Source organism: Bombus bifarius, unplaced genomic scaffold, assembly GCF_011952205.1.
Source record: "Bombus bifarius isolate JDL3187 unplaced genomic scaffold, Bbif_JDL3187 scf7180000007977, whole genome shotgun sequence".
NCBI lineage: Eukaryota > Metazoa > Arthropoda > Insecta > Hymenoptera > Apidae > Bombus > Bombus bifarius.
Window position 1 is genome coordinate 807,407 of NW_022884362.1, and position 26,495 is coordinate 833,901.

The 26,495-nt window shown below is 31.6% G+C and overlaps 3 protein-coding genes across 7 annotated transcripts in view; 2 read left to right on the top strand and 1 right to left on the bottom strand.

Annotated features, from left to right (window-relative positions):
- The window catches only part of LOC117204089 (transmembrane protein 231), a 34,552-nt gene extending 8,068 nt beyond the window's left edge, over nucleotides 1–26,484 (top strand). Inside the window, exons 2-9 of the mRNA XM_033441129.1 lie at nucleotides 17,104–17,255; nucleotides 17,409–17,572; nucleotides 17,690–17,812; nucleotides 17,913–18,120; nucleotides 18,193–18,441; nucleotides 22,006–22,280; nucleotides 22,958–23,365; nucleotides 24,719–26,484. Coding sequence (XP_033297020.1) covers nucleotides 17,117–17,255; nucleotides 17,409–17,572; nucleotides 17,690–17,812; nucleotides 17,913–18,120; nucleotides 18,193–18,441; nucleotides 22,006–22,280; nucleotides 22,958–23,365; nucleotides 24,719–24,847 — 1,695 coding nt within the window. The 5' untranslated portion in view covers nucleotides 17,104–17,116 and the 3' untranslated portion in view covers nucleotides 24,848–26,484. The remainder of the gene's footprint in view (nucleotides 1–17,103; nucleotides 17,256–17,408; nucleotides 17,573–17,689; nucleotides 17,813–17,912; nucleotides 18,121–18,192; nucleotides 18,442–22,005; nucleotides 22,281–22,957; nucleotides 23,366–24,718) is intronic.
- LOC117204087 (TATA box-binding protein-like protein 1) lies at nucleotides 521–3,967 on the top strand. 2 transcript variants are annotated; one of them, XM_033441126.1, is made up of 5 exons: nucleotides 521–662; nucleotides 1,709–2,005; nucleotides 2,774–3,024; nucleotides 3,183–3,277; nucleotides 3,650–3,967. In XM_033441126.1, exons 2-5 carry the CDS (start codon nucleotides 1,718–1,720, stop codon nucleotides 3,886–3,888), a joined length of 873 nt encoding a protein of 290 aa, XP_033297017.1. In that variant the 5' UTR covers nucleotides 521–662; nucleotides 1,709–1,717; the 3' UTR covers nucleotides 3,889–3,967. The 2 variants fall into 2 exon arrangements, with proteins under 2 accessions (XP_033297017.1, XP_033297018.1); XM_033441127.1 differs by having other exon boundaries at nucleotides 523–656.
- On the bottom strand, nucleotides 9,472–14,874 carry LOC117204080 (centromere protein I-like). 4 transcript variants are annotated; one of them, XR_004487011.1, is made up of 15 exons: nucleotides 14,251–14,873; nucleotides 13,231–13,356; nucleotides 13,005–13,154; nucleotides 12,816–12,904; nucleotides 12,534–12,664; nucleotides 12,284–12,464; nucleotides 12,103–12,215; nucleotides 11,879–12,033; nucleotides 11,605–11,805; nucleotides 11,170–11,276; nucleotides 10,801–10,992; nucleotides 10,576–10,700; nucleotides 10,392–10,509; nucleotides 9,861–9,996; nucleotides 9,472–9,708 (listed from the first exon to the last, which is right to left on the bottom strand). XR_004487011.1 is itself a non-coding variant. In XM_033441113.1 (15 exons), exons 1-15 carry the CDS (start codon nucleotides 14,300–14,302, stop codon nucleotides 9,640–9,642), a joined length of 1,980 nt encoding a protein of 659 aa, XP_033297004.1. In that variant the 3' UTR covers nucleotides 9,472–9,639. The 4 variants fall into 4 exon arrangements, 3 of the variants coding, with proteins under 3 accessions (XP_033297004.1, XP_033297005.1, XP_033297006.1); XM_033441113.1 differs by having other exon boundaries at nucleotides 9,861–10,031; nucleotides 14,251–14,302; XM_033441114.1 differs by lacking the exon at nucleotides 13,005–13,154 and having other exon boundaries at nucleotides 9,861–10,031; nucleotides 14,251–14,874.
- Nucleotides 26,485–26,495: the final 11 nt, after the last annotated feature.

Below are 26,495 nucleotides of genomic sequence, written 5' to 3' on the forward strand. Positions count from 1 at the left end.
AAATAGTTTTTGATATTAACTGCATGAATAGTAGTTTGATATTAACGAAAACTGCCATTAGGTATAGATTTCACGATATCGATTTACAACTGCTTAAATTAATCCGTATATGTATATATAATTGATTTGTTACAATCAAATGGTAGTATTAGAAAATATAATAGGTTATGCGAAAATATTTTCTTTATTATTAATCATTTTTATGTATTCGTCTTTTAATTAATTAATTAAAATAAGGTGAAGATCTTATGAAACATCGGCATCTAAGTTCTAGAAAAAATCTAGGGAAATTCCAAGTAGCAATATTTAAATTTATTGGTAATATTTTCATTTCGATACTTAACATACAATAAGATAGAAAATATAATATTTATTTAAATGCTGATACAGTTTACTGAAGAGGATGTAACATATATAAATTTATATAGAATTTAACAGTTAGTGGAAAATTTAAAAATATACTAGGAAAATTACACGGCTGTACTTTATCAATGAGTATTCTCTTTTATGTATCATTGCCGCGTCCGTGACTTTGATCAGTAGCTAGTCTAGTGAAGATGGCCGAAAACAATGGCAGTGATTATTGAGTTAACTTTGCGTTCTCCTGGCACTTGTCAACAAAGAAGTTATCTTTAATAAAAAAGAATATAACATAGGCACAAGTGAGTGCGATTTCTATTTTGTTTGCCGCTGTTGATCGAGATTTTAATCTTCTAATTTAGTACTATAGTCATTTAACGCTATAAGGAATAGCAATTGTGCTTTTCATCTTTTCTTACTGTCACCTCATCTAACATCCCAGAAAACCTTTCGAACATTTCTCAGCATTTTTGAAATACATCTCACGAAAATTTTCATTAAACGTTCGCGTGCTTCTATAAACATCGTCTCTTTTAAATGTTTGCGCATTTCCGCTATGTTTCACTTGCAGTAATTTTAAAACAATTTCGTAGAATTTCAATTTAACTTCCTCCGGAAATTCATTATCTTTCTGAATTAAAATTGATATATTTTTTATAGGACGTATCTGCATACTTATCATATATCATTCCAGTGAGGTAACATCAGTAACATCATGTTGTTTTACATAAAATGTCATTATTAGTTATTTAAATTTTTAGAGAAAGAAACTTGAACCTTTACTTTACTATATAAGATCATTTTTTTTTAGAAGTACCGTATTTTTCAGTTATTGTTTTTTGTATGATTTTTTGAGCTTCTTATGTTTTGGGTATTCAATATAAATGAAAAGTCATTGAAAATTGAGGAATACAAACTTAAAATTTTTTAAATTGGGAACTGCGGACCCCTAACATTAAATTTGAGATTAAAGTATATATCGATTTACATAATAGTTGATGGAATTACAAATAATTTAAATGATACAATATATATGAATATTTCTGATAATTAATGGCATAACAAACGGCGATGTTATATTAATTAATCAGTAATTTTTTTAATTTAGTGATATAACAAATAGATATTCTATTCCCCAGTACTTAAATCAAGCAAAATTGGCTTTTATGAAAAAAAAACCAGGACATTATTGTTTAAAAATTACTTTATAAATCATAAGACGAAATGCTATGTTGTATAAAGTAATAAGTGATGTAACGCTACTAATTAATGTTTCTATGTTAGATTATATACACAGGATAATGGTAGTTACAATTTTCTTTTTTTCTTTTTATTTGTTTTTCTGTAGGTATATATTATGGCAACTGCTATTCAAAAGAATGGCATGAAACCTTTAACAAACACATCGATAAATCACGTAGAGGATGTAAAGAATTTAGACAATACCAACATATGTAAAGAAGAAAAAGATGAGAGGATATTTGATGGACAGATCCAACCTTACATGGAGCCTCATGAACAAGAACCTCGTGAATTGGATATCGTTATCAATAATGTAGTTTGCAGCTTCAGTGTTAGGTGTCATTTAAATTTACGAGAAATTGCACTAAATGGATCTAATGTGGAATATAGAAGAGAGAATGGGGTATGTTTTGAAGCAGTCTCGTTTTGTTTACATTTGTAGCAAATTAATTATATTTAATATATTTGATTGTGATGTAAGCTTAATTTTTATATCTTTAATTTCTGTTCAATGTTTCTATGCAGAAAATTTAAATTACATTACTAGAACGCTTACATACTTGATCTTTCTTAATTACATACAACAATTTACATACTTTAATAAAATTTGCAATGTATTTTTAAGCAGTGAATAAAAATTTATTAAAAAATATTAAACATTAAAGTAACAAGAGAAAGTATCAGTGTTAATAAGATGCGAAGAAGATATAAAGTTATTTGTTATAAATTAATCATAAATATTTTACATTTGGCTTTTAATTTTTTGTAATTAACAGTAAAAGATTATGATTAATTGTTTAATAAAATGGTACACTCCTTGATTTTATCCCATTCATAGATTATATAACATACATTATCTGTATGATAATGAAAATGATCTTAGTATAATTTTGATATAATATTAATTTCTACTTGAGAATATAACTATGCTTTAATATATATTAAATTAGAAATATCAGAATATGTTGGATGTATCGTAAATTTCCTTTCAAGATCGTTAAAGCCATAGTTCAATTTTAAGCGAGATATACATACAATTTAGGACTACATGAAACTTTCTAGCCGAACAAGTTGATCTTTAGGTTTTAATATAATTTTTAGATTCTAAATAATTTGAAATATTGAATAACATTTATAGGCAATGTTCTTAGTATATGCATGCATGTTGTAGATGATTACTATGAAACTAAGGAGACCATATACCACTGCTTCTATATGGTCTTCTGGCAAAGTAACATGTACCGGTGCAACTAGTGAAGTTCAAGCAAAGATAGCAGCTCGCCGCTTTGCTCGTTCACTTCAGAAGCTTGGATTCAAAGTACGATTTAACAATTATAGAGTGGTTAATGTACTGGGTACATGCTGTATGCCATTTGCAATCAAGATAACATCATTTTCATCATGTCATAAAGAAAATGCAGAGTAAGTATACTTATGTATGTTTAAATAAACCTATGTGATTTACAGGAATAATTGAACTGATTGACTAACAATGATTTTGATATATACCCTTTTATATATAATCTATTATACCGATAATGTATTATAGTCAAAAATATTCATGTATTCGTTTTATTTAGTTATGAGCCAGAATTACATCCTGGTGTCACATACAAGCTGAAGGAACCAAAAGCTACATTGAAAATATTTTCTACTGGAAGTGTCACTGTAACAGGTTTGTTTTACTATTGGATTAAAGTTTGCGTTGAATGAATTACTAATTCTTTTGCAATCGCGAATGAAATATCTCGTTAACACAATGTTATTTATGCAATGCTACGGATGAAAGATCGCAAGTGTGTTTTAGAATAGAAAATGTCTCATTCAGAAATTTGCAATGAAAAATCAATTTGTAACATACGGACGAATGACATTCAATTATAAACACTGAAGGACGGCTGGTAAATATATCCATAGCTTGGCATAAACGACATTCATAAATACTTTATCTATGAAGATTGAAGTAAAAATCTATAAGGAAATATATTGTTTTCGTATACGATCTTAATTATTATGTTTATTGAGTAAATTGAAATGTACATTGTAGCTCCCAATGTTGCTGCTGTCCAAGCTGCAATTGAATATATTTATCCACTAGTCTACGAATTTCGTAAGGAGAGAACGACAGAAGACGAACTTGCCCTAACAACGAAGAAGCGTAGAATGGGGCTAAGAAAAAGAAGTCGTGATGAGTTCCTACATGATCCAGATTATATATATGATACCATGTTCTCTGACGAGGAGGAGGAAGAAGAAGAGGGTGAGAGTGACGCCAGTTGGGACTGAGCTGTTTATTTCGCTGCTCCTCTGTTAATTGTGAAACTGTTATACTTCTTACATCTTGTTTTACAAGGAAAAGAAAAAAGAAAAATAGATACATACTGCTTTGTGTACAAAAGTGTTATCTAAAGAGTGAAGTGAAGTATTCTATTTCCCTTAGTGAAAAGACAATGTGCGAGTGCTAGAGACAAATATGCACATGCAAGTGCTTTAATTATGATTACACTAATATTGAAACAACTGAACTGAATTTCATCACCGTAATATCATCATAATTTACTTTCATTAATGATACATATACGTACATAGATACATTCTTATATATATATTATATATATATATATATATATATATATAATATACATACGTGTATATATTGTATGCGTGTATATATATATATATATGCGTATATATATATATATATGCGTATATATATATATATATATATACACATATATATAAATGTTAGACATAAAAACAATGTATGCATACTCATTGTGTTTAGCAAACAATATCTCAACACTTGTTCAATCTTTTCTGTTTTCCATCTTTTCCTTTCATTTTTGTTCTTCTGATAGAATTTACTACATTTAAGTAATTAGAATTCGAAAAAGAACTTGTTTGTAACCGTGCTCCTCTATAGTTTAAATAATGAATCGATTCATGTTTATTTAGTTCTTCATTATATAATGACAGATTATGTACTGAATTTTTGTAGCGATGGAAAGTGTATACATTTTTGCTGTTTTATTGTTCTTTTTTCTACTTATATATATATATAATCTATTTCTGCTTAATTAATACATTGTGCCAAAGATGGATGTCTAAAATTTGAGATAAAGTGATCAAAGGACATCTAAGAAGCTAAAAATTTTGTTTAGTATCACAATTTACTTTTCTACTACAATGACATGTTATAGTACATTTGAAGGTATTTCTATATAAATGACATTTTTGTTAGCAAATAACAGAGAGTTGATCTAATTTAATTTGATTTTAAAAGTCTTTTAATGGAAACTTATTTGGTTTCCTGTTAAATAAGTTGAAAAAGCTGCAGTACGGGAAAAATTTGTTTTAAGCGTTTGTATGGTTAAACGTTCTTATTCTAAATGGCTATGGGCTGTTAACGCAGTTAACGATTGCAACAAAGAAAAAAAAAAAACGCTATGTGATTATCATCTTTTATTAATTGTATCAAAATTACACAGGCCTGATTGCGGTGTTTTAAGATTGGGCTTCATTATTTATGCTTACATCAATATACAGATTAGTCCCAAGCCTGAATATTAGTTTAAAATAACTTGTCAATCCCCCCTTTTTTGGTTGTTATGGAACGTACTTGAAAAGTGAAACAAAACATCGTAGCATCAGTGACGTGTCTCATTTTACCTTTTGAGAATCGCAACAAAAATTTAAAGAATAGAATAGATTACGATAACATATTACTTATCATTTCTAATATCTATTACCAACATGTAAGATCTTGTTCATTTATTTATTTATCACTTGCAGTATCCTCATGACGATAAGCGTATTTGAATTATGTCGTTATCATTTAATTTTAATTAGTTATTGTCATATATCATAGTTCGAGGAATGATAAATGTTATGTTTTACAAAATATTCAACAATTCGAGTCTAATACATCTTAAATACGAGAAGCTTGACTGACATAAGGCTATTTTCAAATTCTGTTTGGTAATAAAAGCTGGGAATAGGTAACATACAAAATTTGTTATAATTGTATGATGTACTTTAACGGAAACAAAAACATTCTCTAAAGACATTACTATCATTTAAAAGTAGGCGCATGGACTTTAAATAAGACATAGTGTAAATAAATCAAGTTATCCAGATATACTAATATGCAATTAGTTGTATACTTTCTGAATATTATAAAACAACATGCATACCTTACACCTGTTACTAATTATATACATTCTCAATGATCCCTTTTCGTATCATAAGTACGTGTGAACGAAGAAAAACATTGGCAATACAATTTCAATACTATAATGAATATTGATCTGTACCTTGTGCCATACATAATGCTATTTGTACACTAAGCTTAATTGAATTCTCATAATCTCCAATGATTTAATATTAACTATATGCGAAACAAGTTCTTTTACAAAGATGCTATAGTCACTGCCCGTAGTATATCCAAAATACAAAAATTAAGAGCTCGAATTTAATTAAAATATATATGACATTAGGCACTTACTGGAGCACCTTAATTTTACATTGATTACCATATGTATTAAATATTATCATACGGATGAAGAATTTTTATTTTAAGAATGGCAATAATGTCAGAACCGCTGTGTAATTTATAACTTTGTTGAAGCCAATGCATATATACTATTCATGTCTTTCTTTCTTTCATAGTTAGAAAATATACAATATGTGGAAACATTATATACTTTTGTAATTATTTTAGATGTGCATTAAAATTTAATACGAAGTATTATGAATTTCAAGCGTTTTATAGGAATGTTATTTGAACAAAATTTTCAAAAACTTTCATTTAGCATTTATAAATACAATTCTTTTTTATTATAAAATAATATCATTCTTTAGTTTTTATTTGAAGTCCTCCATGTTATGTCCTTTAACTAACATCAATTAAAAAATCTTGATATTTCATGGTTATAAACAATCATAATTAAAAAAATGCATTTTAAAGTTATAATTAATGCTGGAATGAAAATAAGACGGTAATAAAACTTTCTTTACCTTGAGTAATGTAATAATAACACTAATATGAAAAAAGGCAGTATATTTAATTTATGTTACGTAAAACACATTTTCTCGTTTATTGTAAAACTATAAAAATGCGATTCATGGATACAAAACTTTTTAGAAAAGTTATTTGATACGTAAAAATATTTGTTTCTTAATTTAATAATAGTTTCTACTAGTTTAACAATCTAAATGTAAAGGTTTCTGGCATTGTTCCATAAATTTTATATTGGAACCTAGAGAAATTGTTTAAGGAAATCTAATGACAATGCTTTTTTCTAAAGCAGTATTTGTTATAAAAAAAGAAAAGTTTAGTGGAATCTAATATCTATACAATCATTGCACACAAACTTGTATAGCGAATTTCTGGAATGAAATATCTTATTCTACATATCTCTATTTCTGGAATGATATATCTTATCCTATATATACTGCAGCATGAGATCTAAATATAGTAATAATATTCAATGCAGTAAATTATTGTCCGAAACTTTCTCTGATGTATTATTGTATGCATAGAGTACAGAAGTATTTACATTGAAGGAATTTATATAGGAATCATATAATTTTCGAGTAGTAAACTATCTTATTTGGAATACTTAAAATAAATAAAACCATTCTTTATACTTATTTTTTCAATTATATCTGCTGGTATTTTATTCTTTTCTGAATAAGATTATTAATGTCACAAAGAAAATTGTTGTATCGTAATTATTGCCATTATTATGTTTTACATTCTTTTGAACTTTGTATATTTAGCTAATGTTTCCTAAAGCATATTTAGAAAGTGTTTGCCGATGAAGTTATATTCAAATTCAACTTAATGTCAACATGGAACTGCAGTGATGTTATTAGTATTACATGTAATTTAAAGTTAGTTTCTAAAATGAATCATTCTTTATTACAACCGAGTGACTGCCAATCACAGACTATAACTAAATGCTATTTCAGTACTCTCATCCGAACAAACGCAACTGTTTTAATGATTTTTTCAAATTCACGACAATAAAATATTAATTGTTATTGTTTACTAGTATAACATCATATGTTTACGATACATTTTTTTTTTTTTTAATAATAATTTTAATTTATTCCCTATCTTTGTAAGAATATATCAGGCTTTACATCCAAAGTAGTTTAAGCAGCATAAGTATTAAACATTGTTGTAAATATTTCTATTTCTACTGATACTTTTAATATCCAAACATTATTTTATGCTGCTCATACTATCTGATTTGAACAAATTAATTATAATTGACATACTATAATCGCTACATATAGAAGCAAAGTTTCTGATCGCTAATATCATGAAAAATGATGTGCACTTTTACCAAATCTACTAAATTTAATGTACATTACTGTTTTCACATTCCAGGCCTCTTGATACTATTATTTTCTAGTCTGAGAATATATTTACACCAAAGACAGTCCATAAAAACATGTTACAATTTAAAATAGTATAGGTAACATGGATACATTGCTCAAGATTGATGAAATTTAACTATGCTATTCTTAGTAAAGTGCTTGTACAGTTATTAATGAAAACATGTAATATCTTTTCAAGATATTTGCAAATCAAATTGTATGTTATCATGAAAAAGAAAGAATCTATTAAAAATTTTGGTAGAGGTGAACATTCTCTGTTAATTCTTATATGTACTCGTAGTTATAACATCTCTGAATGTGTCCATAGCAAAATATAATTTTCTAGCGTAATGCGTCACCATATATAATCATTATTTTTATAGGTATAAATAACTAGATGTATGAATATGTATCTGGTTGTTATATCGATCTTTGAAAATACTTCATTTGCAGCTTAACATGAGACATGTTTAGATGGTACAAATGTTATGATATTAAGCAAAGTTTCACAGTTTTGATTGATTCATTAAAACTGGGGACAATTTTATAGCATATTATAATCGTTATAGAAGCACTAAGTTCTTGATGTTGTCATTGTCTTCAATCGTTATTATTGACATGATGATGTACTATCATGTACGTAGCTGTATCAGTTTATAGCGAAGAAAAAGAAAACGTAGAAAAATATGCTAATATGGTATATATTGTATCAATTAAATAATAGTAATACATCGTATATACTGATATTTAGAGTAAATCTTTCTTTGAATTCAACATAGTGACTAGTATTATACATTTACATTCTTTATTCATTCCTTTGCACGGTACGATTGAATTCTAAAGCAATAATGAACGTGATTTTGTGAAAATCAATCCGCAGTAGATAAATATATACATAGTTCAGTTATAACGAGTTTTTTTTTATATATATATAAATTTTTTTGTTCTGTTCTTGAAACTTACTCGAAATATTGATGAATAACATGTATCAAAATGGTACCCTATCAATTCTTTAACGCACTATCAATAGTATTAGTAATACGTACATGTATTGTTTTAAAGTATGGTAGTTATAAAGTATATTTAGTATTTAGAATGATGTTGCATCGATAGCATGGCCTCTTCTAGAATATGTATTTAGAATACTTTTAATAGAGCATTATATAGATTTTAAATTTAAGAGATGTTCACGCTCACTTTCAAAGAGATTTTCTGCATAATGCATTGTCAAGCTACTATTTTCATGTAAACATGAGTAATTTTCCATCAACTGCAATGTGTACACTAAATATTAATGCATAAAATAAGTAAGATAAATTAAAAGATATGTAAAAAAAAATGATATAGTTTCTAAAGTATGAGCCCAAGGCATCCATGATAATTTATATGTAACTTTTCATTAGGTAGATATGTATTAAAGACTGTTGAATGAACTGTACATGAAAATTTTTATGTAAAAATCAAAGAAATAAAAGGCAATGATTAATTTAAATCAACTTATTTCACACGTACTTATTATTACAAACTTTATAAATTATTGTTTTAATGTATAAAACGTACAGTTAAAAACATTTATTACATCTCAAGAGTATCTTAAATTTCTTCGGAAATAATGTACATACCTTTTAATATCTAAATTTATTATTACAGTTAATTTTGAAATATATCAAGAAATTCACTTATGGTTGGATAATAATACAATGCTACGCTCATAGCAGCCTGTAAAAATATTATCATCGCTGGAATAACTTTTTATCATTTAGAAGTTATCATTAAATGTTAAAAAGTAATTCTACTCTATTAGATACGTCAATATTATTTAAAAAACTAATAGACAAAAAGATTAAAAATAACTGTGCGTTATTTCTTACCTCTCTTGTGTTAATACTCAGTCCTGTTTTGTTCAATATACATTTGTAAGGTAAGATGGCATAATGGTTACTAATATTTAAAAGGCAATTTAGATTGCAATGTTTTAAATCTTCCATCGCTCTCGTTGGAACATTTCTTAAAAAGTACATATTACTGCGTTTTTTAAATGGCTGAAAAATATAAATTTAGCAAAAAATATAATTCTTAAATGCCAAAATTAGGAAAAGAAGAATTATTTTCTGATGGTGAAAATTTAATACAGAAAAGATATTTTAAACATAATATTCTTATATTATATTAATTATAATTAATTAATTGACAACATTCTAATTTAATTCCATCCCGATGGGATTTTATTAATATTTTATCCGAATTTTTAATTTCGATTCATAACGGCAATATAATAAAAAATACATGTTTTCAAATTAGTCGAGCCTAACAGCACAATTTAATGTAGAAATTCATTACAGAATATTAACATTTGATGATTAGATTATTCATTAACTGATTTCAGTGTCATATTTACATACCTCGTCATACCATAATGCTTCAACAATGTCCTGAGCATAGATAGATATAGTATTAAACTTTTTCTTATATAACTTTTGTATCTTACGATTTTTTAATTGTAAACACCTATTACGATACCTGTGAGCAGATATTGAAATTGAAAGGCTAATTTATAAACGTAAACAAAGTTTATAGGATGCATACCTCAATAGCAATTTGCATACTTTTGACAAAATCGCACAATGCTTCGTAATAAAACCTCCATAAATTACTGCAGGAGGTGCTAATGTAAACGACATTATGGTACTTCGATTTTCCAATATACAAATCTAAACATTTTCAGTAAAAGTACGGCACTGAGTTATTAATATTTTCATTACTATCTATATTAATTATACGAAGATATTATTATTTATCTTCATCATATACCTCCTCATAAAATGATAATGCTTCTGAGAGTAATAAAATATCGTACGAATGTATGTTTAAACCAGACACGATAAGGGTTTTTGTGGTTTTTGTGAGAATAGGAATAGCCTCTTCTAAATTATCCACTGCACCTTGCCCTAGAAATGGTGCAGGTGTTTTATGACTGCATTCTTCAAATGCTTGACTAACAAACTACAAAAAAATGGCATTGTAAAATTGTCAGTTGACTACTATTGCTTTATTAATAATTATGTTACTCTTATTTTTATGTTATTTTTGATATCTAAATAGTTTCAACAAAAGTAATTTATGCAATAGGAAAGCCAACTGTAAGTTAAATAAGGTAGTAAAATAATATGTTTAACATACCAAATTTGTGATCAACATTTTCAATGTTCTGATAATTTCACACTTCATACTTAAGGTTGATTCGTAAAACATATTTTGTACATGAACTAATATCTTTTCCTGTAAATCTGAATATATTTTATTTTTATAAAATAATTACACTAAGTACAGAAATATATAATACAGCGCTAAGTAAACGAAATTCTGAACTAAATCGCTTGATAGAAACAAGAAGCAATTGGTTTTTAGGATAGATAACTAAATCTTTATAAAAATTGACCATAGAAACTCTGCTTATCCATATCTTTTCAAGCCAATATGATACCAATAAATCAATCAATCAATCAAAGTCTATCGATAAGAAGAAATATTCTACGAAGATCGTTTGAATAAATATATTTCTAGAGAATTAACTTTTTGTACGCAGTCCCTTAATAAATATAAATGAAAATGTACCGCTAATAGACACCGACGTCATCCATTGCAATAAAACTAGTAACTTTGATTGATATTCTCCCGTATTAAAATACAGATACTCATCAAGGAAACGATTAACGACAAGTATATCTTGTTGCATATATTGTGAAAATTCTATAGTTATATCAAGTAATTTGTTAATTTCTTCTGTAGAAAATTTTTCATTTTCCAAAATAAATGCTGAAATGAAAGAAACATTAAATTTATCTTTCTAGAAACATTTATTATATTACAGATTATATTATAGATGTACCTCTTACTAAAGTATTGTAGAGATTATAGGAGAATCTACTCTGATAGTGGAAATCAGCAAATGTAAGAAGGTGATACCCAGCAATATTAGACAAAAGTGATATGGCATTACACGGTAATTCTACACTTAAGTGCAATTTTCCCAATTCTTCTGTACTGTAATAGCTTACTATGTAACGAATATCAATCAATAAACGTAATAAAACAATAATGTTATTTATTTACCTAGAAATCTCAAAGATAGATTTTGTATCCTTTTCTTTGAAAATATTGGAGCCAATTTGAAAATATCCTACAGGTGGTAACAGAGGTGCTACAGTCTTCTTTGTTTTCATAAACTATTAAAGTTAAAGAAATATATGAATATTCGACGTTTATATAAATTTTATAATTATCAAATACTTACCTCAAATACATTCCAGTTAAAACACTCTGAATGTAAGTCCTGTGTTTGTTGACTCTCTAAACGACTTTTCGCATCTTGAAGCATTAATCGCAAAATTTCAGGTATCGGTTTCCATACACTTTCTGTGTTTATAGATTGAATTTTTTCAGGAACTAATTCCGGTTTGTAAGATTTGAATAATCTAAAATAAATCTTATGCAAATTAATATTACATTCGTTAAATGAACCAACTCAAATCGCAATTACTTACGACAATAAGACAATAATATGTTTACGAGGTTTCGAATATTTCTGATGAAGATTTAGTAATCTAGATACATCTCTGCGAGTTACATCTTCTGGTTTTGTTAATACATAAATGATACGTGCTATATGTCTTTCCTACAATGGTAATAGTAGGAAAATATTTAAATAATGTAACTACGCAATATGACTTATATTATGATCGTTATTAAAATTTTTTATTGTAATTACAAGTTCTTTTATAAATTTACATACGCAGTATTGGTAAACAGAATGTATACACACTTACCAGTCTTTCCTTTTTCAACATCATATAAAAGAAGACGCTATAATATATATTTATAACTTTTTTATCTATTAGTTGATAGTCCAATATGCCTGAAAGCACGCAAACACACATACAATTTAAATTTTTATCTTATATATATTTTGTTCCGTCATATTATTATACGATTAAAAAAAAGAAAGAAAATATTACCAACTGTCCATTGTATAATAATAGTGGATACAGTAATAGGCAGTTCATTTATAGATGCTAGGCACCAAGAAATAAGGGACTTGACTGTGCGTTCAGGTATCTCGTGTCTTGGAACTAAACACTTTGCTAAGGATACTAATTTAGTAGCACCTGGCAAACATATTTTTTCCTTTATGTTTTCAATAGAATGTAACTGTTTGTTTCTTATAACGGTCTGTATGCTCACCTAATTCAGTATTTATAATAATATCTGCTAACAAATCGATATCTTCATCTATCAACCCTTTAGTCGCGGCATAATTTTGTAATATACCGAGTGATTCTTCAAATGTAGAATAATCTTTCTTATTTACTACAAAAGAAAGGACAGAAAAAATGCACTTATTGGAAGATTTAAAATTAAAAACATTTTATCATGCATTACTATTTGCATATTATATCAATCTAATATATATTAGTAATATATATTTGTAAGGGAAAATAACTATGGTATATATGTACATATATACAGTCAATAATAAAAGTATTCAAACAGGATGATAGAAAAGCAATTCATCGTTCAAAAATTACAATACAATATTGCATTGCAATATCGTCATTACATAATATTATTCTTCCATAAAGTTTGCTGACATAATTATACATGCGCTTTTTTCTTCAATTTTGTAGTAATAATTAATACCAATGGCACCATGATGCAGGTAAAAAATAATTTTTTTCTATATCGCAAAGAACTGATTTCTCTTCTCTTGGTGTTAATTTCTTCTGATGTCAGGATGGCGGTTTAATCGCAATATTCTCATTATTATTGAACTCTTTAATTATGAGCCGAGTTGTTGATTTACTTCTTATTAAATGATCTATATTTTCTCTTTGTATAATTTCCCTTTTCCTTAAGTTTCTCAGTAATGGACAGATATTAAATTTTCATTTTCATTTCCTTTCAAAATCATTTAAAACATACCGAAATTCATTTATTTATGTTTAGTTTTCTTAGAGCAAAGGAAATGACAAATTACATGTTCAAATACTTTTCTGCTTGGTATGAATACGTTACCATAATAAAGGTTCTATAGCTGTTATTTGTTGTCTTTAGATTCTTAGAAAACATGGACACATCCTAATGAATAATTCCAAATACACTATAACTGTAAGTACTAGCGCCACTATGCTTTTATATATTGAAACGTAAATCATACTACTGTTTGAATACTTTTTAATGCTTATTGTATTTTTAGTTACGTACCTTTCAAATCTCGTAAAAACTTTAAAAAGGTATCCCTTTCTTCATCTGTCATTTTTTTATATTGTATAACAACAAATTATTTGTAACAAAAAGAAATAAACATTTTTAAACGTTCAATCGTGTTTAAAAGCTCACTTTTTAACTAAATCATTACCGGTATTTTTAACGATATTGTTGTACATCATAACCTAAATATCATAACAACTTAAAATATTTCCTTTCCGTATGTTCCTAACCTATTTTTGTATCAAACAATGGTTATCCCTATAAGTAATATTTAAGGTAAAGAATATAATGCTATTGATAATGAAAAATTCATTCTAACCGCTTAAAATTCTAAACAAACACTATATATTGTCATAAGTCATAGAGCTTATGGCTTGTATCAGGGAGGAAGCGAGAGTGCTCAGTGTTCACGCTCATTATTCTGGTTTATTATTCAGATCATGTTCTCAGCGTTCTGGTTGTTCTCGGACCAGTGATGAACAGTTTGGAATAGCTATTGGAATCGATTGATCGAAAATACAAGTACATTGCAATTATGTCCGTATATATGAAACTTGACATACTAGTTAATATTATCATAAAACTTAATTATTAATTCATGCTATCAGAGAACTTTCGCACATATGATTTTTTTTTTTTTTTTTAAGTAATTACGAAGGGGTTGCGTTAATTTATGCCGCTTTTTTACTTGAAATATTTATTATTTTCATATTATGTTACAATCGGATATCAATCAAAGTAATTGCAATTGCAATTTCGACTATACTTTGCCATCTTTTTGGTAAAAGCTGGATCCCTTGGCTTCTCTTTTGAGGTGATCCAATCATCGATCCATTTTCAAAGTTCCTCGGGAGATTGGCAAAATGCGTGTCTTCCAGGGCGTGTTGCATGGAACGGAACAAGAGTGAAAACCGGAAGGAGCAGTGTCGAGAGTGTATGGTGGGTGCGGGAAAATTTCCCATTCCAGGTTCATCAGTGTTTGTCTAACCGTACTTTTCGCGCCTACTACTGGCCATCGATGGGCATTTTTTTTTTTTTTTTTTTCATTAATTCGTCCTTCAATCACTTCAGTTGGCGTTGACAAATTGTAGCATTAACCGTTTCACTGGGATTTAGAAATTCATGATACACCACGCCTTCCATGTCTCACCAAATGCATAGCATTATCTTTTTTCCATGGATATTCCGTTTTGGTGTCGATGTTGGAAATTGTTCGGGGTCCACCCACGATTTCCTCTGTTTCGGGTTTCCGTAGTAGATCCAGTTTTCGTTCCCAGTTACTTCCCCCTATGCTTAGGAAGCAAGGAAATGCAAATGCCAAGCGATTCATTCAACTTTCAGCTTTCTGACAATCAACGAGGCATCCCATTTTCCTTTCTTGTAGATTTTCCCTGGGTCATGTAGCCGTCTCGACACGGTCGATATGCCGACTCCAAGGACTACTGACAATTTTTTAAGCGTCTTGTCCCGGATTTCCATCCAATAACTCCTACAGTTCCTCATCGTCAAATTTTTTCGGCAGCCCTGAGCGTTTCTTGTCTTGAGTTTCAATATCACCTTGTTTGAAACGTTGCATCCATTTCCTGCACGTTCTTTCCGAAAGAGCGGCTTCACTATAAATGCCCAGAATCAATTGATAAGCTTCAGCTGCACTCTTTTGCATATTAAATGATGAAACCATTTCGGAGAAATATTTTATTGCGTTCGATATTCGCCTCGATTTTTATCAGCTTTTTCTATGCGCATGAGCGACACCTGTTGACTGTGCAAATAACAAAATGTTCAACCTCTAAAACCTAACGGCTACAGCATGAATTAAAGCAACATCCGTTTCAGAGTCATCTGTCCCCAGCGGCACGAATTAATGCGATCTACTAATAATATTATTACGTACGAAGGTAAGTAAAAATACGGCTGAACTTCGTATTAATGGAAATAACATTATTGGTTTTTCTGATTTTATTGCAATTTGGTAGCTTTCAATGCGTCGAATTCGAAGATGCAACTCTTAACTTTAGGAAGGAGAAACCAACTAAATAGTAGTAAGAAAAGGCAATAATGTTACATCTTACAACTAAGTAAAGATTATTATCGCTATATTTTAACCAAACCGAAGAGAAAACGAGAATGCTCACGTCCGTAGTTCCAGTTGTTTTACAGTACTGGTGCTGCACCGTGCGGCCAAGCGGTCAACCATGAGGTTAACTAAAGTTAGCATATACGAGAACCTATAAAATTAAGGATCAGCCCTGTTTGGTTGCAATTTAACATAGACATGGAGTTTTTTTCGAGCATTCTTTGTACAACCGTCAACATGGACGAACGTAGGATTAGAACTACGTGAATTCGATATTTCCGAATCTACAGAACATACTGTAAACGTGACTATCTTGAATTCGCTTTTAGTATTTTCTTACATAGTAAATTAATGATTGACGGTTGGTTCTATGTTGTCTATGCTAGTGTGCAACTAAAGAGGGTAGGCCCCTGATTTTATAGGTTCTTGTGTATGCTAACTTTAGTTGATTTCAGCGCTTGGCCGCATGGTGCAGCACTAGATTGGGGTTAGGAAATAACAAATTTCCAATAAAATCCAAAAATTTCCAATAAATGCCTAATTAGATAAGGACAGAAGGCGCCTCTGTGCCAGCGTTCTCTTTCTTTTCCCACATCGCGTCCACTTACACTGTACTATATAAACATAACGTATGACTGCCCGTGCTCTATCTTTATATCTTTGCGGCTATTACTTATGCACATGTACCTACGTATGTATATATATACATATATATATGTATATATATATATGTATATACGTATATACTTATTTTCTTAATCGTTTCCAAGGCAACGCGCCAAAATGGCTGCTCTCGAAATATTTTCAAGTCCTATCGATTATAAATACAAAAGTAAAATATGTTCTTTAAGCTTTCTCGTCGTACTATTTCTTATAGTTTTATCGTTGATTACCCCTTTTTTCATTATTTCGAACACAGGAGGTATATATTTTTTAACATTTTATTTTTACACGTAGTTATGTCAGTATATTTTAGCATAATTCGTAACATTCATAACTATGGTATCCTATTTTATGGCAGCGTAATTTATATTTTTATATTCTGTATTAGATAGTTAACTAATATAATTTTCAGGTTACTCGTTGAAAAATCGTGTACTAATGGAGAAGCCTGATGTATCGTTTAACTACAAATATATTTTGTTAGCAAACAGAGATTACAGTATTAATCCTATAATTTGTTCAACTTCTAAAACATACAAGGATAACGAAATCAAGGATGACTGTATATTGATAAAGGTTTTATCTTTACGTTATTATAATGTAAAAGATACGAATTATTACATTGATATTTGTAAACTGTTGTTATCGTATATATATTTTGCATAAGAATTAATGAGAATTTAAAGATTTTAGGTTCGAGAAATAGATACAAATATGGATGGTAGAAAGGACATTTTAAAGTTTGAAGCACACTTTTATACCGACGAACCTATAAGATCTCTTAAACTTTTACTTTTCTTCAATTTCCAACTAAAGGTAAGACCGTACGTTTGTTATTTTGCTATCGTTTCTTCTTATCGCTATTGTATTATTCTTGCTTTGTTATTTATAAGCGACGATATTAATTCTGTTATAGCAGTTAGTGGAGACGACGATAGAATCCATTGCATATTTTACTCATACGTTAAACGAAGAGGCGCAGAAAGTATGTTTCTACGGTGACTTGATATTGCAACAAAAGAGCGTGATCACTAGCGAAGGTTTATATCAAACGTATAATCACAGTATAGAAATTGCCGACTATTCCATAGATGAATTACTTATGGAAAATTTTAAGAGGAAATGTAAGTGGTATTTTTCAATGTTATCCCTTACTAGAAAGAAGATACGGTAATAAAAATTTCTTTCAGTTGCAGCTAAAATAAGCGATAAATATGTAATGGAACAGTCGGGTTATTCGAGCGAAAACGTAGTAGTTATCCAAGGAGAACTAGTTTATAGGGATTATTTAATTCATTATCAACCTAGTATTTGGGAAGAATTGAAATGGATATGGGTTCAATATTTATCATGCTTTCTGGTATTTGCTTACGTAACTAAGCATGTGTTGGTTTTCTTATTTTCAAATCGATATTTAAATTGTTATATTATAAAACCGTGGAAGAGTAAATAGTATCTGCAAGAATAAGTAGAAGTATAATTTAATTTAATTTAATTGCGTTAAGCGAGTGAATGTTAAAAATACTGAAATTTACGACACATTAGTATCTATATATTATATCTTTTTATACGAGTGTTTTTTATAGCGTTTAAAAGTTCTTTAAAATATCAGGAGATGATAATTAATTTTATTGGTAAATTATCGCTACACGCTGAATTATCTACTACATTGCACTAGTCTAGATAAGATTTTTAATTTATGTACCATTTTCATGTTGTACTAAAAGGTTGACCAGTTACAATCTGCCCCTATGTAATCTAATATTTGCCAATATGATACGCGTAAATTGGATCGATATTAAGTTATTAAATTTACTTGCATTAAACAGGGCCGCAGATTGTATAAATTCGTAAGGCTATATAGCGAATAAATTATAATATTGTATAAATCGAATCACGCGTGATGGATTCTCAATTTTATTTATACTGTATAACTTGGTTGTAATACGATAGCTTTATTATACAATGAAATTTGTTTTAAAGGAAAAATTAGGAATGCCGTGTACCATTTCATCGTGTCGTGCAAAGGATCAGAAATTTTGTTGCGCTTATTTTATCGTTTAATTTTTTATGCAGTTCTATCATCTAAAGATGATCGCTAGAAAGCACTATACGGTTTATAACGCGGTTCCGCACGAATAAATATTTATCGATCGCGCGATATATTTTAAACACGCGTAAAACAATAACAAATGTATTTTAAAATTTGTAGTCAATTAGAAACTTATCTAACTAACTATGTCTCTTAATTCGATCTAATTTATTACATAATAATTTCATTCACGCACGCACGCACGCACGCACGCGTAGAGGCGCGCTATAATAGTTAATAGTTGGTCTCGTATCGCGCATGATACCACGAATGATTACGGTAAAAAATAATTGAACGATTGGTAGGATAAAGTAGACGGGCATTATTTGATTAAAATAACATTTAGATTGTTGTACGGTATTTCTTATATGTTATAAAGAAGGCATCCTAATATGTTACTGCTTAATATTGCTATTCAGATGGAATTTATTATATTTTTGGAAATGGGCTTTTTTTTATTTATCGTGAAACATAATGATATAATAATTGGATGAAATTTTTTACAGGCAAGCTATTTATACAGACAAATTTTTCCGATTAATAAAAATGATAAAAAGAGTTATTTTTGAAAAGATAATGCTTCGTACTCGTTTGAAATTTTGAGACGTATCGATGTTCGTTCGTAACTTTCGTATAATGAATGGCGCTTCTTAAACCATATACAGCGTATGTGGGGTCGCGTAACAGATTTATTTACTGGAAATGGTGAAAACTTGTACAACTGCCATACCACTATATACTATTGCCGTAGCAGTGAAACGACAATCGTCCGTGATTAAAGGATCGTGAAAAAATCACCGTGTAATTAATCGACATAGGTGTAAAACATTATGTTTTTAAAAGATCGTGTTTTTAAAAGGGATTTTGCTTGGAATGAAATAGGCTGAAACGCGCTTCTAACACTTTATACTACGTATCTATGGCGAAACGACCTGTTGTTTGTCATCGACGACGATTGGATCCGATGGAAATGATAAATCTCTTGGTAAATTCGGATTAGACGATTCGAAATCTCTATGGAAGGTATATAGGTGATAAGAAAGATACTGTAGAGCGAGCGATTGATTAAAAGCGATGATAATAAAATAAAATGTGTAAAAGACAGCATAGTAAAATGTTGGGATAGGCTGGAAAATGTCGTAAAATATTGAAACAGTAATTAAAACAGACTGGACGATCGGAGCTAACGATATATAGTTGACAGAGTTGCTTTTCTCGTAATTTATTCATCTTTTAACTGGTAAATTTTAAGATAAGTTTGAACTTTTCACGTAACATTTGAAAATTCGAAAGATGGTAATAAGGCGTTGGTCTGGATGAGGTTAAGAGACGGCCCTGGGCATGGTTGCTAGCAACCCTTCCGAACTACGCGCCCGGCCAGTTTCAACGAGGGTGGAGACTGCGCCGTGTTCCGTTGTCGTCTACGTACTGCGTCCGTGCGTGCTCTCGAGGCGAACGCATCGCGCCTCTTCTCTCCATTATTTATATACCACGGACGCGTTAGTAGATGACTAGCAAACGGTCGTCCAAACGGAATAACCGCTGATCGTAAAGGGAGAAAAGGGAGAAAAGGGAGAAAAGGGAGAAAAGGGTGAGTGGTGCAGTGTTGCAAACGACTCGTGTTAAATACTGTCTATATCTGTGCTGCTGCGGATGCTGGCGCGATATTTACCGAACCTTGTCTCGCACCAGCCTCTTTTTCCTACGCTACTCTCCTACGACGAACCTTCGTCTTTCTCTTCTTCTTCTATTAATTATTCCGCTAAAAAGATACTCGCGCTTTGACAATATAGGAAACCTGTTTCTCCATCTATCAAAGAGTAACGAGCAATGTGACGTTATGAAACGAATCGTATACATGGTATCTCGTTTACACGTTGCCGAATGGAGTTGGTGGTTCTACCGTTTTACCACCATAGAGCGAGCACAGAGATTCGTGTGTCGTAGAAGGCGCGTTATCGCGCGTCGAGGTGCTAGCTCGTGTTGCAAGAAAATTCTTTTATACCGTTCCGGTTAGTTTGACTAATAATATAATAGTTGGTTTATTTATATTAATCGCCAACGATTATCGGCGGATATTAAATGTATTTATATCAAACGTATCTGTCCACCACGTTGTCATAAAAAATGTGCTTCGTTGTATCGCTTTCTTTTTCAGGGAGACTTCAGAGACTCGAGAGATTTCAGATTGTTTACGTAAATCTACTAATTATAGTTGTTTCGATAACGTAATGATAACACACGAGTCAGTCAGTTTACTTTTTCATAGGTATCGAGAAGAATTGTATTTTATATCGTTCTACTTTGCCGTTTGAAGCTTTTCAAAAGCTTTGACTTGGTATGTTGTTAAAAATTAGTAAAAATTGAAAGACTCGTGTATCGGAACGTGTATATGTGTGAAAATTATGGAAAAATGTAACGTATTCGTCGTTTCAGGTAATCACTTTTCATAGATAGACCGCGAATGTTTAATTACACACACACACACACACATGCACACACACAAGTGTAGAAACACGCAGAACGAATAATACGGACGTAACGTACGTACGAACGTAATACGGACAAAATATAGAGAATATTCAAAGTAGTGCTTTTGTCGTAACATTGGTAACGTTTAGCGGGTGAAACGAAGGTTGTGTTTATCGTTAGGTGGAAATTAGGTTGAAATAAGCGTTGTTTGTAACGACGTGAAGTTTCATAAAAATTCGCAGAGCAGTTGATGCTGTTATCGGGGTAGTATGAAACGAAACGGAAATCGAAATTTCAATGTTCGATCATACCTTCTTGACAAACTTTATCGCCCACCCATTTGAACGATAAACGATAAATTAAACTATATATTTTTAATCGTATCGATTCATTTCAGAGATGGTGGAAATTTGACCAACAGAAAATTACGATTATAAATAAATAGCGTATCGTAAAACTGGCAGAACCATGTCTACGAGATCGAAGGAGAAGGTGGTGGCTGCTTTTCGAAAATTCTTTCGACCCTCGGAGAAGATCTCGGAGCAAGACGGAGCAAGCAGTTCGACGAGTTCTCCGTCCAGGAGGCTTCTGAGTCGACATCATCGCCCGGATGCGGTCACTCCTACCGATGCCGCATTGTCCGACAATCCCGGCGCTAGCAACTCTAATCATGCAAGTTGTTTCTTCAAGTCAAAAAAATCTACTGCTAATTCCACGCAGGTATTTTTCTTACTACTATGTGTCCATTTACTATGTGTACAGATGTATTCACAGACGTATCTTTTATATAGATCGTGTTCGTTATAGTCGAATAGTCGAATTTACGGACGCGGATCGAATTCAATATCGAAGATTCGCTTCATAATTGTCGATAAGACGGATAAGACGGATAAGACGGATAAGACGGATAAGACGGAGAGAAGTCTTTTGCAAATTTATTGGCAGACACACTCTGTTATTATAATTTGAATTTTTTCGCGTTTAATTTGACCGCGTTTAATCGAACCGTATAAAGCCGTAAAGCGAATAAACAATTTACGTTGCATATGACAGGTATTCCAACGAATACCAACACCAACACCAACACCAGACCACGAACAAGATAGTAAATATGGTTTTGGATCGTTAGTTTCCCATTAATTTCTACGTCTTAGTAAGTGTGTTAGTAGCGTTGTTAATACAAATATTGTCACATGGCGCGTCGTTTTCGAGAAAATCGTTCGTTAGTTAGTAGAAATCGAATAGCTTTCGAGCGTTTTTTGTCGACAAGCTGTGTAATCGAAACGTGGTTAACGACGTTGAAATAAACGCTTGTTACGAACGTGAAACGACGAAACTTTGTCCGTAACAAGTGTCCGTAACTCGAGATTCGTTTCGTAATTTTAACGTTGTTTCAGGGAACGGTTGCAATGCCGATTAACAGAGTTCGCTTACGTCGTTTAATGAAGGAACTAAGCGAAATTCAGAGGACGCAGAATCGACTGGAGTCAACGTTCACCGCGGAGTTGGTAAACGACAATTTGTTCGAGTGGCACGTGAGACTGCACAAGATCGATCCGGAAAGTGAACTGGCCGCGGACATGAGGGAGCTCGATATACCTTACATACTTCTCCATATGGTGTTTCCCGAGAGTTTCCCGTTCGCTCCGCCTTTTATGCGCGTTATTTCGCCAAGAATCGAGAAAGGCTTCGTTATGGAAGGCGGCGCGATCTGTATGGAGCTTCTCACGCCCAGAGGATGGGCCAGTGCGTACACGATCGAAGCTGTTATCACGCAATTCGCGGCCAGCATCGTTAAAGGCCAGGTAAAATATCCTTTTCGATCTTCTTCGCGATCTTTTGCCGATTCCAAAGTTTCCAAAAGATCCGATACTTTGCGAACATGTACGCTTGATCGGATACGTTTTATTATAAAGGGACATACTCGTCGGGCAACCGTCCTGTTTGCCAACAGAAGTAACACGTAACTCGTAACAGGTCTGGGTATTCGTACAGGCGAAAAACCAATATTTCGCGTCAGCTCGAGCAACCGTTTTGCGCGACACATTCGCACTATCTACTTTTATTCCTATTCTATTTGTTCGAAGGTTTGTCCATAAACGGAAAAACGTTGTTTCGCCTTCTTTTATTTACTCTCGACGTAGAAAATCTGACTTTTCGTAGGCCGAAGCGTCGAACGTATAAGATCAAACTTGGCGATATAATCGAGCAATGGAACGAATAGTTAGAGAATAAGGTGTCGTAGCTCGTGCGAATAACGCGATAGAGATTGCGGAGCACGCGGAGCAAAAGGAGACCGTGTACGTGAGAATGCTGGGAATAATCTCAAAGTGACTATCGGCAAAAGAAAGTTACAAAGCCAGAGTGAGTATTCTGCGCTGGCTCGAAAGAGATTAAGAATATACGGTAAGGAGCTGATAAATGTTTGATAGTGCGATTCTCTGCCAACATCGCTCGATACCATCGTCGTTTTTACGACAACAAAGGAACAAAACGCTTCACGGACTTGAAAGAGATTTAGGGGATACGGAGAGACACTGGTAAATGGTCGTCATTTTTACGAAGAAAGGAAGAAACCCTTGTAGCTAGATTCGACGGATTAAGAAAAAAAAATGGTTATCGTTTAGACACGATAGAAAACCGAAAGCGCGAGTCTCCGTAACGGGTGGAAAGAAATTGTAAAATCAAAGTGGCGAACCCCGTTTACCATCGATGGGATCCTAACTGGATTAAATTTAACCGTTAAAAAAACTGATAATCTGCTTGTTTGCCAAGTCGGCTAATCGTTATCGGTTAAATATATGTATATTAGGTGGTCCGAAAAGTTTCTTTCCCTTTTCTATTATTTTATCCATTTCGTTCTATCGAGATAAAGATCGCAACGTTTGATGGATTAGCTTTCACGTTTGTATAAAGATGCGTCGTTGTAAAAGACGTGTCTGTAAAAGAAAGACACTTTCCGGATAACCTAATATAATATATATATATCGGTTACGTGTTATAGTCATTAATTACATATTAATAATCTTCCTTGCGAGCTTTGCAAGATAATTCCCTGTATATGTATAGAAAAATTTATTAGATAAACAATTACACACGCACACACACGCACGCGCACATACAAACAAAACTATTTTATTCCGCAAACTACTTTTCAGGGCCGCGTAGCGAGAAAACCAAAGTCCAGCAAAGAATTTAACAGACGTTCCGCCGAAGAATCCTTCAGAAGTCTGGTAAAAACGCACGAGAAGTATGGTTGGGTTACGCCGCCGCTTACAGAAGGATAACTCTGCAGACGTTCCGAAGGAGCGGAAGACGTTGTCGTTATTTAAGAATTCATGCTCACAATCAACAGGTTTCGGACGTGACTTCGGTTTGTATCATTACGGCAAACATTCGATAATCGCGCACACGTAAAAACGATCCTATTCCTCGAAACTGAGATTTTGGACGTGCCAAATTTTTGACTCGTGATCGATAAAACCTTTACCAACACCTTTGTCACATTTTTCTGATTTGAACGACACCAAATACCATTTAGAGCGTAATTTGGAGCGTATTTGCTTACTTAGTAAATGATAATTAAATACATATCAAGAAGTAAATGTAATTCGAATTACATCGTGCGATTGGCTCATGGTGAACTCGTAGAACCGTTCCGTTCTCTTCCAGTACCATGATTTTTTTAATACGTTGTAAAGCGCCACATTTTTTGAGTATCCTTTTCCCACACATATAACAACCGTCCATCTCGCTTACTTTCCAAGATGTTACAAGCTACCGTTGCACACTCCGTTTCTGCTTGTAATCGTGCGTTCTGTGCCAGCGTATACATCGCTATTGGATGTCGGTCGTTTACTTGGCGACGGTTCGATCGAAAGTACCAAGGCAAACCCAAACCCGATACATACATGATATTCGCTTTTAATCGAGTTACAAATTATAACGGACGTTTCTTGCATTCCTGCAGCCTTGCATATGCCCGTTGTGCAATAATATGCCGGCTGCCGAACACGGCAGCGACGTGTACGCTGCCACAGACGCGTAATTAGAAACAGAAATACACTGTAGCGATACCTTACGATATCTTGGAAATAAAGGCGACACTTAAACGGTTATATATACGGAGAGGACGGATCGGTTCTACGAGTTCGTCGCACTCGTTTTAATCAGAGACATCTATCAAATACGTTGGCAAAAGTTTCATTAAGAAATGGCGAAAAACAATAAAGTTTCACGTTTGAATTAGCATAGCAACTACGGGAAACATCTTTCTGTACAAGTATCGAATGCTTTCTGTACTTTCTTTTCCCGGAAACAATGTAACTGAGTTATAATCGCATTAAACGTTGCTTTTATAAATGACAGATAACGTGACACGTAGTTGAAAAAGCAAGGTGGAAACGGTAATGATAAAGCTCGAGATCTAGTTGCGAAAACCAGTATTTTACCAATTCCATGTCGAATGGATTATCGGTAAAACCATTATGATCCTACAGTAATAGGATACTACTACAGTAGTAATAAACATAACCTAATGATAAATATTTTATAACTTTTACCTGGGTATCTAAATATATTTACAAATATTTTTGTTAACTTGTTACCAAAAAATGTCTCATCCAGCGAATTAGTTTCGTTCCATTGAAACGTAAGAATAAGAATTTAATGGTATAGAAGGAATGTGACATTCGTTACAATGATCGAGTAATTTCCGTTACCGCATAATACAAAATGTTTAATACAGCCATGTTATTTATATTTGTAACATCTACAGATTTTTTAAGCGAAAAAGAGAAAACGTAGTCCCTCGATCCTGTATTTCTTTGTTTCGACTCTCATTGCCTTGGACATGTGATGCTACAAACACCTGCATAAATTTTTATATCGCGTCGATTAACATTTGTAAAAAAAAAAAAAAAAAGAAAGAAAAGG

What these genes read in the sequence shown, in the direction of transcription:
- LOC117204080 (XM_033441113.1), bottom strand. Translation starts at nt 14,302, where the DNA reads ATGACAGATGAAGAAAGGGATACCTTTTTAAAGTTTTTACGAGATTTG. An exon ending in TATTATAAATACTGAATTAG is followed by an intron (nt 13,155 to 13,230) that starts GTGAGCATACAG and finishes TATGTTTGCCAG; the next exon opens with GTGCTACTAAATTAGTATCC. An exon ending in TTAACTGGAATGTATTTGAG is followed by an intron (nt 12,216 to 12,283) that starts GTAAGTATTTGA and finishes TAACTTTAATAG; the next exon opens with TTTATGAAAACAAAGAAGAC.
- LOC117204087 (XM_033441126.1), top strand. Translation starts at nt 1,718, where the DNA reads ATGGCAACTGCTATTCAAAAGAATGGCATGAAACCTTTAACAAACACA. An exon ending in AATATAGAAGAGAGAATGGG is followed by an intron (nt 2,006 to 2,773) that starts GTATGTTTTGAA and finishes TGCATGTTGTAG; the next exon opens with ATGATTACTATGAAACTAAG. An exon ending in TGTCATAAAGAAAATGCAGA is followed by an intron (nt 3,025 to 3,182) that starts GTAAGTATACTT and finishes CGTTTTATTTAG; the next exon opens with TTATGAGCCAGAATTACATC.